General features: G+C 36.9%; 1 protein-coding gene across 1 annotated transcript in view; it reads left to right on the top strand.

Moving 5' to 3' along the window:
• CNTNAP2 (contactin associated protein 2) overlaps window positions 1-17913 on the top strand; it is a 2391149-nt gene that overhangs the window by 1234836 nt on the left and 1138400 nt on the right. Inside the window, exon 9 of the mRNA XM_037835931.1 lies at window positions 4415-4564. Coding sequence (XP_037691859.1) covers window positions 4415-4564 — 150 coding nt within the window. The remainder of the gene's footprint in view (window positions 1-4414; window positions 4565-17913) is intronic.

Here is a 17913-nt window from a genome sequence, read left to right as displayed (position 1 = left end):
TGATGAAATCGAATGGCATCTCAGTTTATTTCCAGCCCTACTGATATGTGAGACAAGGATATCCCCAGGGATTGAGCTCCTGTCCAGATGAGGAGGCAAATGGAAGTGTGTGTGTGTGTGTGTGTGTGTGTGTGTGTGTGTGTGTGTGTGTGTGTGTATTATAGGAGAACTGATCATGGGTGTCCAGGGACAATATAACATGTTATTTTTAGTTTTTTGTTTGTTGCAAGAATTCAAACTCTGCAACCAGATATATCTGAGTTCCAATTCTCAGCCCTATCATTTACTAGCTGTAGGATGCTTGAGCTTTATTAGAATCAGTTCCTTCACCTATGTATTGGGGATAATAATTTTTTAAAATTGCTGTGAAGTTTAAATGAGTCGAGTGCAGGTAAAGTACTTAGCAGAGTGGCTAGCACATAAAGCTTATAACAGAATGTCTATATATACTCACGTATACTGAGATCTTGAAATTGGATTCTTCTCTGGAGAGAGCCTTAAGGCTATAATTTTTATAACATGTGGATGAAGAAGATTTTAAAGCAGCAGCATTTTTTTTTTTTTTTTGGAGCAATTGGGTCATTCCTGTTGCATTTAAATAAGACTTCATTATATTTGGGAGCCCATTCCTATCATAGATTGCTGAGCCATACCTCTTGATGATTAACATGAAATTTCAAAATAATAATTGGAATTTAAATGAATAGAAATTACAGTTTGAGCTCAGAGGCAGCAGTGTATACTATCAACTAGGCTACTTTTATCTGGGGTTCTATTTCTCTAATAATTAACCTCCTTGAAAAAAATAAAATAACCTTTTTATTTTAATCTGATTGGAATAATAGACCTTTTTTCCATAACCAGTGCAACTGGAGATGCTTTATTTATAAATTAATTTTGTTAAGAAAATTCCATAGGGCTTTTCAGAGAGTCCTCGGTCTGCCATTTAGAACAGAAAGATCCATCTGCTAAAGATGTCTTATAAGTGTTTTCCTGTGGATGTCTGATTATTCAAGATTAGATTTTAGGATTGAATATTCTTTATGTTGATGTCCTTGGGATCCATGCCCAAAAGCTACATTTCATAGCAGGCTTCATCAAATTATAAAGGCAAAAACAAAATCAAAACCATGCACTTATACTTTTAATCAATGCTAACACTGTTTTATACTTTAGAGGAAACTGTTATGGTGAAGATACAATCTATTATGCATCAATTCCGTGGGAGAACCTAAAAATGACTAACTCAAAAAGAAATTATTTCAGTAAACACCACTATTTGCATGACCGTTAACTTATTTGTAATTTAAGAATAAGACGGTATGTTTTATGATAATTTTACTGTGCTCAGGATTTTATCTGGCTTGCTCTTCAGGCAATATTTGAAAGGCAAGAAAGAAAAGAATTACTTTCCCAATTTTTATATAAGTGGGGAAAATACTCTGGGATTAAATGAATTGCTAAAATATTCTTGACTAAAATCACAAAGGTTTGGAAAACTAAGGCCTCTTTAATTAGGGAGTTGTTGTGATGGGCAATGGTTATCGTAATAACCATCACCCCTTCCACCCCTGGCCCTCTCGCCTGCCTCTTTTCCTAAGTCTTTGGACATAATTGCAATATATGGGAGTTGTCTGCAGGTGACATCTGAGGTGGGCTGTAGGGATATGCTTCTTTGAGTAAATCAATAACTGGGTAAGGCCAATTGTGTTTAGGATGCTACAGATTTGTGCACAATTTTATAGACGTTCCATTAAATTAAACTTAATTATATAAATTTTTCAATTATTTTGTACTTGACTATTTCCAGTGGAGAAGCCATGGTCAGGTAAACAGCTAAACCAATGTTATTCTTATTATTGTTTTATGTTCCACCATTGACTTGACCATCTATGAAATTCAGAATGCCAAATTCCTACTCATGAACACTCAGTCTCATTCACTTACTCATTTGTACCTACTATGTGCCAAGAACTGTTTTAAATGCTGGGTTTTCAACGAAAGTAAAACAGACAAATTCCTTGACCCCAAACACTTTATGAGCAAGTGGAGGAAGACAAATAATTAACAGATAAACTAGTAAATGAGCATATAATACATTTTGGTAATGAGAGGTGCTGTGAGGAAAAATAAAGCTCTGAAAAAAAAGCAATATTGGAGAAGAGGAGGAAATGCTATTTGATATACGATGGTCAGGAAAGGTCTTTCTGGTAAGATGACATTTGAGCAAAGACCTGAAGTGAGTTAGCAAGCCAAGCAGACATTGGGAAAAAAGCATTCCATGCAGGGGGAAGAGCAAGTACAAAGGCCCTGAGAAAGCATGTAGGGCATATCCATGGAACCGCAAGGAGACCAGAATGGGTACAGCAGAGCTGGCAGTGGAGAATATTGCAGGAGATGAAGCCTGAGAGTTGATTCGGGGTCAGGTCACATGCACCCTGGATCAGAGTCTGTCTTAAGGACTTCGGCTGGTACTTTTAGTGAGTTCAGAAGCAAAAGAAAGTTTTTGTAAGAGAAATAACGTGATCCCAATTGCATTCTTAAAATGATAACACTCCCCCTGTGGGGACAATAGACTGTAATTGGGAAGAGTGGAAGCAGAAAGACCAGTTAGGAGGCCAAAGATGATGGTGGGTTTATGTGGCTGCTTGTTTTATTACTATTTTTTAAACTATGCATATGTTACACACACACACACACACACACACACACACACACGTATATACACAAACACCACCACATATATATTCATTCATATGTATTATATATCATAATTTAGAAATTATTTACATTAATTACTTTAAAACAGGGACTTTGTATTGCCTGTCACTGAAATAAAAACTGTTCAATAAGCATTTGTTAAATTAAAATTTAGAAAGCATAGAAAACATACTTAAGAGGTGATCATTTGTAATGACATTTGCTAGTATAATATCACTAAATATTAAAGACTTTCAATCCTCTAAAAGTTTAAGCTTCAAAGGCTTTAACTTTTTTCTTTAAAATAGAATTTCTGATTTAATATAGTAAACCAGTGGTTGGCAAACTTCTGGAAAGGGTCAGATAGTAAATGTTTTAAGCTTTGCAGGCAGTAAGCTCTATGTTACAGCTATCCAATTCTGCCATTGTAATACAGATGGTCCTTAAACAAAGGAACTTGGTTTTATGCCAATAAAACTATTTATGGACACTGAAATTTGAATTTTAATGATTTTCATGAAATATTATTCTTTTGATTTTTTTCAATCATTTAAAATGTAAAACTCATTTTTAGCTCACAGATCATATAAAAACAGGCAATGGGCCAGATTTGTCCCAAAGGCTGTAGCTTGAGGACTTGTGGTATAAACTGTCAGGGGCTTAGAGCCTTCATTTGTCCTTCATTTTTACTCACATTTCATGTTTGGATACTTTTACTTGTTAGACATCACTTTCTTTTGTAAAACTGTAATATAGCCTCAAGTTACTACTACCTGTGGATTCTAGATTATGCCATCTGAAGTAGACCAGAACACAGTATATTTCCTGTGATCTCTTCACAAGGTCAAAGTAAACCATCTGACCTCCTTGGACTTCTTTTTTACTTTCTTTCCAGATACTTACATGCAATAGCTATTCTTCTCTGGTCCTTAATTTTCTAGTTATTTAGTTATTTTTCATACAATGAAAGCTAAAACTGAACATGAACTTTAACATGTTGTCTGCCTAGTGGAGATTGCAATAGAATTATCTTTGTATTAGCCAACAATGATGTGTGATTGTTGGAGGTGGGGGTTCTTGGTTTATTTTGTTGGTTTTTATCTGTTTAAGCATAACCTACTCCATTATTAATGCACCTTCATTATAAATGATCAGCTAATCCTGGAATTGTATTCTAAGTTTATTAATGGTTAATTAGTACACATAACTGCCAACACTCACATATTCTTCAACCTTTAACTTTTCTATAAACTACTTTCTAGATAGAGTAGTTATTCAGAGAAAATAACGAGGACAAAAAAGATTTTTAAAAATATAGAGAAACATGAGATAAAAGCCATAAATCCATTTTCTCATCTGAGAGTGGGGTCTAGCAAAACTAACCAGAAAATAAGTCATTAAGTTAAAATAGTTCATCATTGAGTTTCAGATGATTTTATTCAATCTATTCTTTTTCCCAGGTGCCTCACTGGCATATTAATACTATTTCTTGACTTGATTGTGTTCTATTATGCCTTATTCATTCCAACAGTGGATAGAACCACTTATGATGTACAAAATATGAGGTATCAATGCTAATTCTAAGCAGCATTGATATTCCCTAAATGAAAATGTATTATTACTACTTGTAAAATGCTGACTTTACTGATACTAAAAATTGTTTTTAACTGAACCCTCTTGAGAAAAAAAATCAGTTTTATTTTGTAATTTCCAGGTTCTGGATTGAATGATGGACAGTGGCATGAGGTGCGTTTTCTAGCCAAGGAAAATTTTGCTGTGCTCACCATCGATGGAGATGAGGCATCAGCAGTTCGAACTAATAGTCCACTTCAAGTTAAAACTGGCAAGAAGTACTTTTTTGGAGGTAAGAATGCTGCTTGTGCAGTTTCAATGACATTTGATTACGAAGTATTTATTTTTTATTTAGTGTACTCAGTAGATCTCAGGGCGGGAGGTGGATCATAGACAAATTCTAACCCCATTAAGCTAATAATAACTAATTTTTGTTTTCTTCATGATAAAGTTACTACTGTGATGTCACCATATTCTTGTATTCCAATTCAGACCTTTGAGGTGGAATGCATAAGATTCTGGTTTCATTTATTCTTATAATACTGTCTGCAACAGTCAAGACTTGAACTGTGAATTATCTATCTATTGCTGCCATAACTAATTACTCTGAAATTTAGTGGCTTAAAACAACAAATATTTACAATGTCACAGTTTTTCTGGATAGTAATTAAGAAGTGGATAGTTGCATAGTTCTGACTCAAGTTCCATCATGACAGTACACTCAAGCTGCTGGCAGTGGCTACATCACTGGAAGACTTGGCCGGATCTAGAGGGTCTTCTTCCAACAAGGCTCACAAACGTGGCTGATAGTTGGTGCGGGCTGTTGGCTGGGGTGCCTCACTTCTCCTCCGTGTGGCCCCCAATCCTTCAAGGACTCTTTTCTTCAAGTGGCTTCTTCTGAAGATGGCTAGGCTTTGAGAGAGAAAGAGAGAGAAGAGATGGGGGAGAGAAAGAGGAGGAGAAGGGGAAGGGCGAGGGGAAAACAGAGACGAAGAAGATGACAATGATATTGAAGAGAAAAGAGGAGAAAAGTGAAGATAAGAAAGGGGGGAAGAGATGGAAGAGAGGAGGAAAAGAGATGGAAGAGGCTAAAGGGAAGGCGAGAGGAAAGAAGAGGGAAGAGGGGAGGGGAGCGGAGCCAGTGAGTAAGAGAGAAAGTTCCCGAGATGGAAACCGTGGGTTTTTTTTGTAATCTGATCTTGGAAGTGACATCCCATCACTTCTGTCATATTCTATTTGTTAGAAGTCACTAATCTAGCCCACAACTAAAGTAATGGGATTACACAGTGGCAAGCTGACCAGAAAGCAGGTTTCACTGGGGGCCATCTGAGAAGCTGCCTGTCACAGCCTATCTTATACGAGAAGCCATTGTTTCACAAGTATCTTGGTTCTTCAGTAATGAAAAGATTAGTAGAAAAGAAAACTCTCTTAACAATAAATTCTATGTGTGAAAGAGTGTTGTGGGAAGAACCTGGCATATTTTCTAGTTTGAAAATGAATCCTGCCAGAAAGTGATGTTTTAACATTAATGAAATATGGGGACATGTTTTATTAACGTACTAAGTAAAGTATGTTCTTTAGATCAATACATCTTTCATTAAGTTATTGTTTCTCCCATCCTAAATCCTATAATATAAGATCTGAAAAAATACAACAGATTCCTTAAAAAGGCTTTGGTTTAGGCTTTCAAAATATAGGTGTATATATATTTCCCTCTGAAAACATTTCATATATCTATTCATGTATGTATGTATGTGTGTATATATATATTTATATATTACTATATGTACATATTTTTTCTACTTACTCTAACATAAACTTACGTGAGAGTCATCATGTCGGTCTTGTTCCCTGCTGTGTCAAGGTCCTAGAAAAATTCTTGGAATATAGTAGATGATCAGTAAAATTTGTGAATGAATTAGTAAATTCTGTAAAATAAGCAAGGCAAACAATATATTCCCAACTGTATAGAAGAAGAAACAGAAGCTCTGGGAGCTTTAATGATTTTGGAGCCAAAATCAGTCACTAATCTGGCGCACAACTAATGTAATGGGATTACACAACGGCATGCTGACTCAAGACCTCAGACTTCCGTGCCCAGGCATTTTTCCTCTCTGGATCATGATATGATGTTGAGTGACAACCCAAAGATAAAAATCCTAAACTAGAGCTATGCTTCATTAACCTTCTTTAGCATTGGAAGTTAAGACTACATGAATTTTAAAAGGCACTCAAATATTTGATGTGTGGAGAGAAGTGAGATGAGATGTCTTGTGAATGAATAAATTGGAACTTATTAATGTAAGAAAGAGCAACCCAATAGCCAAACTGATTTTCCTCCAAAAAAATTTAATGTTAGGCTTTCAGGCAACAGTTTTCATTGCTGTCATAGAGAACAGATCACAATATAAGTTGGAAAGCTATTAATAATCAAAGGACAGTGGAATATTTTTGGTCATGGAAGAGCTTGCTAAATGCCTGAGACCAGTTTTTATCTATTTCCATCCCGGTTGGTGGGCAAATAGCTATAACCACAAATTTCTGGAATGGAGTTTATAGAATATCAAGGTTTTTGGTCTGCTGTTGGGATGTGCTTTCAGTGGGTAATCATGATGCTTCCTTGGTTATGCCTTCACTGGATGAATCCTCAGAGTATATAAGAATCACCAGGGGGAGTTCTTATTATAATTCAGATTCTCAGGTCCCACCTCTAGAGTGAAAATGAAGGATGGTGAGATATTGAAGAATTCCAAATTTCTTGTGATTCTGATGCAAACGCTCTGGTAGACCAACTTTATTTGATTGCAAATAAACTTCTTAGATTCTTTTTGCAAGACAACAGCAACCACTGAAAGTTTGAGGTAAGTGAGAATAGCTACTGCCTTATAGCCTTGCTGCCAGGGAGCAATGAAAGCAGATCACAGACCAAGTTCTACCATACATACATATATTAAATAAGCATTTATTAATAGCAAGCAGACATAATACAAATTCTTCTGTAAGCTCAATGAAGTCCCAGCTCTCTGACTTTGCATGACATCCTCCTGATGCAGTTGTAGCAGTATTCCAGAAGGAGTCTGCTTAGAGTCTGTGCCAGGCAACAGTAAACCTCCTAAGCAGATGGCTGTACATGGAATCACTGAGTGATCCAGATTCCGGAATCATCTTCAAGGGTTCATGTTACAGGCCTCCCCAAGTACATGCCTCACCTTCAGACAAGGCTGGAGTGTCTCTAAAAGATGTTCTGCCAAACCACATATCCTTAATAACTTTAATTTCATTGAGATCTCTTTTCTAAGTTTATCTAATATTTATGCTAATTAACAAGCAATTAATTTCATCAACAAAACCTCAATTTGACATTCATCAAATTAATTAGAAGTCTAGATAGCAGAAATCTTGGAATAGCCCCCTCTCAATTGGCTGTGATGTTTTTGATATGATTCTGATGATCACCTCTGGCATATAGCTTCCTGATTAGAATGATAACTGCCTCTGGGTTGTAACTTCAACTAAAACACACACACATACACACATAATTTCATACTGGCTGTGCTGAAAAATGCAAAGTATATTACAGATGAGGTAATGAAAATGTTTTAAGAAATACTGGCTTAGGGGAAAGAAGAATTTAATTTGTTCTATAACATGAGCTTTGCAATCATACATACCTGATTTTGTATTATGGTTTTTACCACGTGGTTGACTGATAATTTAGATAATTTATCTTAATATCTTCATCTATTCAATGGCAATATAATTAATCTGTTTCGTGAACATTATATGACATTAAACCCTGCATCCTACCCTAGACAGATGCTAAATGCTAACTGTCTTTCCAGTCCATCTTGGGTCTGTACTTTCATTCACTCAGAGCACTCCCTTCCAAGGAAGATTTGAGGCTTCAGACGTGGACTCAACAAAAGGCTTCTTTCCAACTCCTCCGCTACTCATTTTCTTCCTCCTCAGTAACTAAAATATTGTTTTCCTATAAGCAGAAAACCTGAAGGAAAGGCTTCCCTGCCATCATGTACTTAATTGTGTATCCAAATGCTCAGACATGCCCACAGCTTTATATCTTTTGAAGTTAAGTCCTGATTATGTAGTTTTCTTCACAACTCAGGCTTGGCTATTTCATGTCAGTGTGGGGTTTTATCTCTCAATGCCTGCTCTCTCTAAACCCAGGAAAGGTCTTAGTTCTTTGTAACACCCATGATCAGATGTAAATGCACTAAAAATTCTTTTGCCTTTTTCTTTCTTGAGAGTAAGCAGAATAAGAATGAGATTAGTCATTTGGGCTATGTCTTCACCAGAAGATGTTTTACCTGCTTTAACTTTTTTTCTCTACTTCCCAATTGGAATTCCCTACTTTTTTGACAACACTTCATTAATTTTAATCATCAAAAAAATAATAAACATAAAAATTAAATTTATTTGATAATTAAATTATTGATTATATAGTAATGATTGAATTACATTTATTTATTTATTGACCACCTACCTGGTATGATAATAGATTTTCCGACACAGGCCAGGCCCATGATCCTGAGAAGTTCGAGTTTTAAATTTATGAATGTTCTTAGGTTTAGTGTTGTGGTTTAATCCCCTTTGTTTTCCTTTAAAAGTGAAAGAAGCTGTGGGCTGTAGAGGAGAGATAAAAGGATCCAGAGCCAGTCTAATTGGAAGAGGAGCCCTAAGAAACACAGGGAATGGTGGCAGCTCTCAAGAAGGTGGGAAAGCAGGGGAGTGAAGGCAGCTGGGATTTTAAGAGAAAAGGAGGGTGTAAGGAGCTGGCCTGATTCTGACAGGATTGGATTTATTAAGGTTTAATGAGAGCACATCTCTTTCCAGTTATAAATCCAAACTCACTAGTATACAGACTGAAACTTTTGTTGAAATAAAGGCTGTATTTTGAATAGCTATCTAGACACATGTATCTATATAAAGTTGTTCTTTATTGAAAAGAAAAGAAAGGAAAGAAATGGGAGCATTCTTACCACTTCTTGTGCTCCTTAGCTGTTTCTTATGGAACAATGCCAATAGTCCTGCATACTTGTGAGTGCCTAAAAGCTTCTTTAATGATCTAATTCACCCATATGTTAGTCATGAAAAGTCTCCCAGATAATTTCCTAGATATACCTTCGTTGGCCATTCTGGCGCCAGAATGTCTGTAGAAACTCAGAGTCAGCACCCAGTTTAGGATCCACTCTTTAGGCCTCTGAAAAGCCAGCTTGCTTGTGCAATACCTTTAAGGACATCTGAGGTTTGCAGGATAAGGATTTATTTTCTACCCCCTTTAGGCTGCTTTTCAAAAGAAATAGAACAGAAGATATTTTTATCAAATGGTGTATTAGAAGACATCACAGATCTTTTCAGTGCTCTGAAAAGTGAATCCTAAAGAAACTTCTTTGAGATTTAAATGTTTTGCTTTATTGCTCCCTTTAAATAAAATTTAACATACTTCTTAAATGAGATTCATAATTCCAATTTTATGTTATACATTCTCAGTTTCCACACTGGAAATATACACAGAATAAACACATGAAATGAATAAATGACTCTGTTGTAGAATGTTTATGTCAGACAGCAAGCTGTAAGATAAATGAATGACAGTCCTGGGAGTTAAAAGTCAAACATAAATTTGGGAAAATATGGTTAACTGGAGGGTAAAAGTATTCAAACAAACAACAACAACAATAATTAAAGTATTGTGCACACTGAGTAAAAACTTCACTACTGGCCAAATTTCTGAACACCATTTGGTGACGTCTGAATAGGACTGGCTATCGAATTGCCGGAAGATCAAGGAAAAATATTGCTGAGGGAATTCCATGCCCACTGTTGCAAAGGAAGAGCTAGAACTCATCTCTGATAAATCTTAAAAAGCTTTGGTTAAAAAAAATGCATATGACAAGGAAAGGAATCATTGGTACAAAAGGGCATTCCATGTGTAAAGAACTAACATTTGGAAAGAAGAGAGAATTACACATACTATGCAACTAAGGCTAGGAATCAGCAAACTCTGGGGGCAGGGCTATACTTGAGGTGAGGGATTACACCTATACTGCTTTGGCTGACCTGGAAATCTTCAGAAACAGAGGAATGTCACCTTGATTTGTAGTGCGTTGGGAAATGACCACCACCAAAGAAAGGAAAATATTAAACCTATAGCTGTAGATTGTAATAATGCTGGAAATAAAACAAAACCCCATAGGAAAAAGGGTGCAATAAAAAGAAAAGAAGATCCAAGATCGCTCTCATCTCATTATCCCTCCATAGAGTTTAAGTGGCCTTTCCAAGATAATGTGTGATTAAGAATAAATTAAGGAGGCGGGGCAAGATGGCGGAGTGGTGAGGAGCAGAATTTCGTCTCTCCCCTAGAGCAGCTGGCAATTGCCCAGGAACTCTATGGAGCAGTGTTTTCAGGGTCTCCAGTAACCAGTCACACATTGGACGCAGGTTTGGAATTGGAGGAAAAGCTGAGATCGCAGCGAACATTGTAAATTCCCCGGACTGGGGGTCTGGAACCCCTCCCCACCCAGACCTCACAGACTGTCTTGCTGCTGGCTCCCTGAAAGAGGGGAAAAAAAACACCAAAAAACAGCAATCTGCTGAGGGCAAGAAGGGAGGCTCAACCCAGCCTCAACTGCAGAATTAATTAACAAATTAATTAACTAACTTTGGGAGCTGGGGTGCTAAAGAAGGGCTGGACTCTGAGAAGTGGGGGCACTTAAAAGCGGGCACCCATTCCCAGACTCCAAAAAAGCCATTTTTTTCCCCTACATTTTGTCCCTTCTGGCTTCTCACTGATCCCTTATCTTTTTGCATTTCAATAGCCCCCTGCAGGGGTGGAACTGAAGCAGTTCGAGAGTAATTATCAGACAATAGCCCAAAGCATATCTTTAAATGCTCTATTCTGACACTGACAAAACTTCCAGGCTGGGGAAAGACTTTTAAAAGAGACTCTTTTTTTTTTTTTTTTTTCCCTTTTTTCTTTTTCTTGATTTCTTTTCTACTTTTTTTTTTTTCAATCTAAAAGTAATATATGTGGTTATTTTCTATCGGAAAGCCCAGGTTGAGGGACTAGGCTGGGCTTGGGGGAGACAGAGTACCCACAGTGTCTTTGAATTCCGTATTCACTACTGAAGGCCTCCACCCCCGTCTTTATTTGGTAACTCAGGCTGACCAAGAAATCTACCTGGAGAGGCCCCAAAGAGGAGAGGGGAGAAGGGAATAGTGCCCCTGAGAGACAACTGGAGTTCTGAGGACAGTGAGAGTGGAGGGAGGTCCAGATCAACTGGCAGTCCTCCTTCTGGGAATTCAGACCCCAGGGGCTGGAATTCAGATTTTGGCTTCAGTCAGCCACGCCCCTGACAGGATCAGAGTCAGGAGGAGAACTAAAGGCTCCATACCTCTTTACACTGGTGGGGGAGCTGCTGGCTGGCCAGTGCCACCTGCTGGACAGGAGAGGAAAAGCACCAATTCTAAAGGCCTCATAGGAGGGTCTCATTCTCAGGAAAACTCCATACCCTCCCAATGAGACCTGGGCCTCACTAGACTGGGAAAATCTGACTAGGGTCGACCATATCTGAGGAGACCCACTCACAAAAAGGTTACATAGAGGCAGAGCAAGAAACAGGAAAAACAAGAGGGGAAAAATTCTGATCAACTAAATAGAACCTAAGTTAGAGGTCTAGAATAAGTTGAACTGAATAACAGAGGCCAGAGAACAAAGCCAACCAACAAGAAAACCACTAGGTAAAAGACAGAAAACAAGCTCCAAAATAAACTAATCAAGAAAATCACATGCCTAGACAACTTAAGATAACAAGCCATACCAGGAAACACGAAAACATGGACCAGCCAAAGGAACAAACTAATGGCTCAGCTGAGAGACAGGAGTGGAGGCAACTAATGCTAAATAAATTAGATGAAATGAAGGAAGATATAGCAAAAGAGCTGAAGGATATAAAGAAAACACTGGCTGACCATAAAGAAGAATTCATAAACTTAAAAAAACAAATGGCAGAACTCATGGGATTGAAGGCCACAATGGAGGAGATGAAAAACACAATGGAGGGACACAACAGTAGATTTGAACAGACAGAAGAAAGGATCAGTGAACTGGAAGACAGGTCATTCAAATTCATACACACAAAAGAACAGATGGTGAAAAAAATGGAAAAATATGAGCAGGGTCTTAGGGAGCTGAGTGACAACATGAAACGCACAAATATACATGTTATGGGTATCGCAGAAGGAGAAGAGAGAGGAAAAGAAGCAGAAAGAGTAATAGAAGACATATTCACTGAAAATTTCCCAACTCTTATAAAAGACAGAAAATTAGAGATTCAAGAAGTACAACGTACCCCAAATAGAAGAGATCCCAATGGACCTACTCCAAGACACTTACTGGTCAGATTGTCCAATGTCAAAGACAAAGAGAGGATTCTGAAAGCAGCAAGAGAAAAGCAATCCATCACATACAAGGGAAGGTCAATAAGACTATGTACAGATTTCTCTGCAGAAACCATGGAGGCAAGAAGACAGTGGCATGATATATTTAAGATACTGAAAGAGAAAAACTGCCAACCAAGAATTCTATATCCAGCAAAACTTTCCTTCAAAAATGAGGGAGAGATTAAAACATTTTCAGACAAACAGACACTGAGAGAGTTTGTGAATAAGAGACTAGCACTACAAGAAATACTAAAGGGAGTGCTACAGGCTGATAGGAAAAGACAGGAGAGAGAGAGTTGGAGAAGAGTGCAGAAATGAAGATTATCAGGAAAGGTAAAAGGAGAGGAAAAAATAAGATATGACATATAAATTTCAAAAAACAAAATGGTAGTAGAAAGTACTGCCCTTACAGTAATAACACTAAATGTAAATGGATTAAACTCCCCAATAAAAAGACACAGACTGGCAGAATGGATTAAAAAACAGGACCCATCTATATGCTGTCTACAAGAAACTCACTTTAGACACAAGGACAAACATAGACTGAAAGTGAAAGGTTGGAAAAAGATATTTCATGCAAACAACAACCAGAAGAAAGCGGGAGTAGCTATATTAATATCAGACAAGTTAGACTTCAAAAGCAAAACAATTAAAAGAGACAAAGAGGGACACTATATATTAATAAAAGGGTCAATTCATCAAGAAAACATAACAGTCATAAATATTTATGCACCAAACCAGAATGCCCCAAAATTCATGAGGCAAACACTGCGATCACTGAAAGGAGAAATACATACCTCTACAATAATAGTTGGAGACTTCAGTATACCACTCTCATCAATGGATAGAACATCTAGACAGAGGATCACTAAAGAAACAGAGATGTTGAATTGTATGATAAATGAACTAGGCTTGACAGACATTTATAGAACACTACATCCAACAACAGCAGGATACACTTTTTTCTCAAGTGCTCATGGAACATTCTCTAGGATAGACCAAATGTTGGGTCACAAAGCAAGTCTCAGCAGATTTAAAAATATTGATATTATACAAAACACTTTCTCAGACCACAATGGAATGAAGTTGGAAATAAATAAAAGGCAGAAGGTCATAAAATTCACAAACATATGGATGCTAAACAATACCCTCTTAGAAAACCAGTGGGTAAAGGAAGAAATTACAAGAGAAATTAGTAAATACCTCGAGGCAAATGACAATGAAAACACAACTTATCAAAACTTATGGGATACAGCAAAGGCGGTGATGAGAGGGAAATTTATTGCCCTAAATGCCTATATTAAAAGAGAAGAGAGAGCAAAAATTGAAGCGTTAACTGCTCACCTGGAGGAATTAGAGAAAGAACAGCAAACTAACCCCAAAGCAAGCAGAAGGGAAGAAATAACAAAGATTAGAGCAGAAATAAATGCAACTGAGAACAGGAAAACAATAGAGAGAATCAACAAAACCAGAATTTGGTTCTTTGAGAAAATCAATATAATCGATGGACCACTGGCTAGGCTAACAAAAAAAAAGAGAGAGCAGATGCAAATAAATGCAATCAGAAATGGGAGAGGAAATATAACTACCGACCCTGCAGAAATTAAGGAGATAATGAAAAGATACTATGAGCAACTATATGCTAATAAACTAGACAACTTAGATGAAATGGACAACTTCCTAGAAAAGCATAAACAACCAACAATAACTCAAGAAGAAATAGATGACCTCAACAAACCAATCACAAGAAAAGAGATTGAGTCAGTCATCAAAAAGCTCCCAAAAAGGAAAAGCCCAGGACCAGATGGTTTCACATGTGAATTCTACCAAGCATTCAAGAATGAATTAGTACCAATCCTGCTCAGTCTCTTCAAAAAAATTGAAGACGAGGGAAAGCTACGTAACTCTTTCTATGAAGCCATCATCACCCTAATACCAAAACCAGGCAAAGATACTACAAAAAAAGAAAATTATAGACCAATTTCTTTAATGAATATAGACGCAAATATCCTCAACAAAATACTCGCAAATCGAATCCAGCAGCACATTAAAAGAATTATACACCACGACCAGGTGGGATTTATTCCAGGTATGCAAGGCTGGTTCAACACAAGAAAATCAATTAATGTAATACACCACATCAATAAATCAAAGCAGAAGAACCACATGATCATCTCGATTTATGCAGAAAAGGCATTTGACAAAATTCAACATCCTTTCCTGATGAAAACACTTCAAAGGATAGGAATAGAAGGGAACTTTTTCAATATGATAAAGGCAATATATGAAAAACCCACAGCTAACATCACACTCAATGGGGAGAGACTGAAAGCTTTTCCTCTAAGATCAGGAACAAGACAGGGATGCCCACTATCACCATTGTTATTCAACATTGTGCTGGAAGTTCTAGCTAGAGCAATTAGGCAAGAAAAAGAAATAAAAGGCATCCAAATTGGAGAGGAAGAAGTAAAACTTTCACTATTTGCAGATGACATGATTCTATATGTAAGTAATCCAGAAAAATCTACAGCAAAGCTACTAGAACTAGTCAATGAATACAGCAAAGTAGCAGGCTACAAGATCAACACGCAAAAATCTGTGGTGTTCCTATACACAAGTAATGTGCAACAAGAGGAGGAAATCAAGAAAAAAATCCCATTTACAATAGCAACCAAAAGAATCAAGTATTTAGGAATAAACTTAACCAAGGACACAAAAGACCTTTACATAGAAAACTATAAGAAACTGCTAAAAGAAATTGAACAAGACCTGAAAAAATGGAAGAACATACCATGTTCATGGATTGGAGGACTAAACATAGTTAAGATGGCAATTTTACCTAAACTGATTTACAGATTCAATGCAATACCAATTCAAATCCCAACAACTTACTTTACAGAAATAGAAAAACCAGTAACTAAATTTATTTGGAAGGGTAAGATGCCCTGAATAGCCAAAAATGTCTTGAGAAAGAGGAATGAAGGGGGAGGTCTCACGCTACCTGACTTTGAAGCATATTACAAAGCTACAGTGCTCAAAAAAGCATGGTACTGGCATAAGGACAGATATACTGATCAATGGAATCGAATTGAGTGTTCAGAAGTAGACCCTCACATCTATGGACAACTGATCTTTAATAAGGCAGTGAAGCCGAAGCAACTGGAAAGAGCAGCCTGTTCAATAAATGGTGTTTGGAGAACTGGATATCCATTTCCAAAAGAATGAAAGAGGATGTCCATCTCACACCTTATACCCAAATTAACTCAAAGTGGATCAAAGACCTAAACATTAGCACCAAGACCATAAAACTCTTAGAAGAAAATGTAGGGCAATATCTTAAAGATCTTGTGAAAGGAGGTGGTTTCTTAGACCTCACACCCAAGGCACGAGCAACCAAAGATCAAATAGACAAATGGGATCTCCTCAAAATTAAACACTTTTGTACATCAAAGGACTTTGTCAGAAAAGTCAAAAGGCAACCTACACAATGGGAGATGATATTTGGAAACCACATATCAGATAAGGGTTTAATATCCCAAATATATAAAGGAATCCTGCATCTCAATAACAGAAAGACAAACAATCCAAATAAAAAATGGGCAAAAGACATGAACAGACGTTTTTCTGAAGAGGAAATACAAATGGCTGAAAAGCATATGAAAAAATGTTCAACTTCACTGGCTATTAAGGAAATGCAAATCAAAACCACAATGAGATATCATCTCACACCTACCAGAATGGCCATTATCCAAAAAACAGAAAATGACAAGTGCTGGAGAGGATGTGGAGAAAGAGGCACACTTATTCATTGTTGGTGGGAATGTAGAATGGTGCAACCACTCTGGAAGACAGTATGGAGGTTCCTCAGGAAGCTAAATATAGATTTGCCATATGACCCAGCTATTCCATTGCTGGGTATATACTCAGAGGAACTGAAACTTAAGACACAAACAGACATTTGTAAACCAATGTTTATTGCAGCATTATTCACAATTGCCAAGAGATGGAAACAGCCCAAATGTCCATCAAAGGACGAGTGGATAAACCAACTGTGGTATATACACATGATGGAATATTATGCAGCTGTAAGACAGAACAAAGACATGGATCATGTAATAATGTGGATGAACCTTGAGGACATTATGTTGAGTGAAGTTAGCCAGAAACAAAAGGACAGATTCTGTATGGTCTCACTAATATGAACAGACATTAATGAACAAACTCTGAGAGTTAAAAGCTGACAACACAGGCGACCAGGAAATAGAAAGAGGGCAGAGATCAGCCATTTGATGCTGAAGGACTACAGAATGTTTAGGATTGATTGCATAGATCCAGAAATAGATAGCATAATACTGTGTGATGTTAGCACGGTATTGTAAGTACACTGAACAAAGATGTCTGTGAGTAAAGCTGAAAGAGGTGGGATAGGAGAATGTATGACACCAGAGGTAAAGATAGATGATAAAGACTGGGACTGTATAACGTGGCAAAAACTGGAGTGGCCAATGACTGTTACTAAATATACAAATATAAAAATGTTTTTGCATGTGGGAAAGCAAATGAATGTCAACCATGTAGAAATTTGAAAAAGGGATGGTATTCAGGAAAAACCATAATCAAAGCAAACTGGAGTCTATGGTCAACGGTAACATTGTAATATACCTCTATTAAATGTAACAAAGGCAATATGCCAATGCTAAATGTATATGAGAGGGGGATATAGGGGAGTAATATGGGATTCTTGGTAGTGGTGTTATTTGCTGTCCTTAGTAGTATATTGTATTGTATGACATGTTATTTTTCTTTTTATCATTTTTTCTTATTGCTAAAAAAAAAAACAATTTTTCTTGTAGCAATCGGTATGTTCAAGTGCTGATTGTGGTGATAAATGTACAACTTTATGATGATACCATGAACAACTGATTGTACACTGTGGATAAATGTGTGGTATGTGAATATAACTCTATAAAATTGTAGGAAAATATATATATGGGAGTAAAAGTGTTGGAGAAAACATGGTGAGAGGGATGATGCCTCACCAATATGGACTAACTACAATGTGTAAACTCAGAATTGAATCTTAGAACATAGCCTAACGTGGACACAATAATTGTAATAGTCCCTAGATTGTAAGGTCTTATAGTAGTTAACTCTGTCCCTGAATTTAAGGCCTATCTCTAA

Source organism: Choloepus didactylus, chromosome 5 (assembly GCF_015220235.1).
Source record: "Choloepus didactylus isolate mChoDid1 chromosome 5, mChoDid1.pri, whole genome shotgun sequence".
Lineage (NCBI taxonomy): Eukaryota > Metazoa > Chordata > Mammalia > Pilosa > Megalonychidae > Choloepus > Choloepus didactylus.
This window is presented reverse-complemented; position numbering and strand designations above follow the sequence as displayed.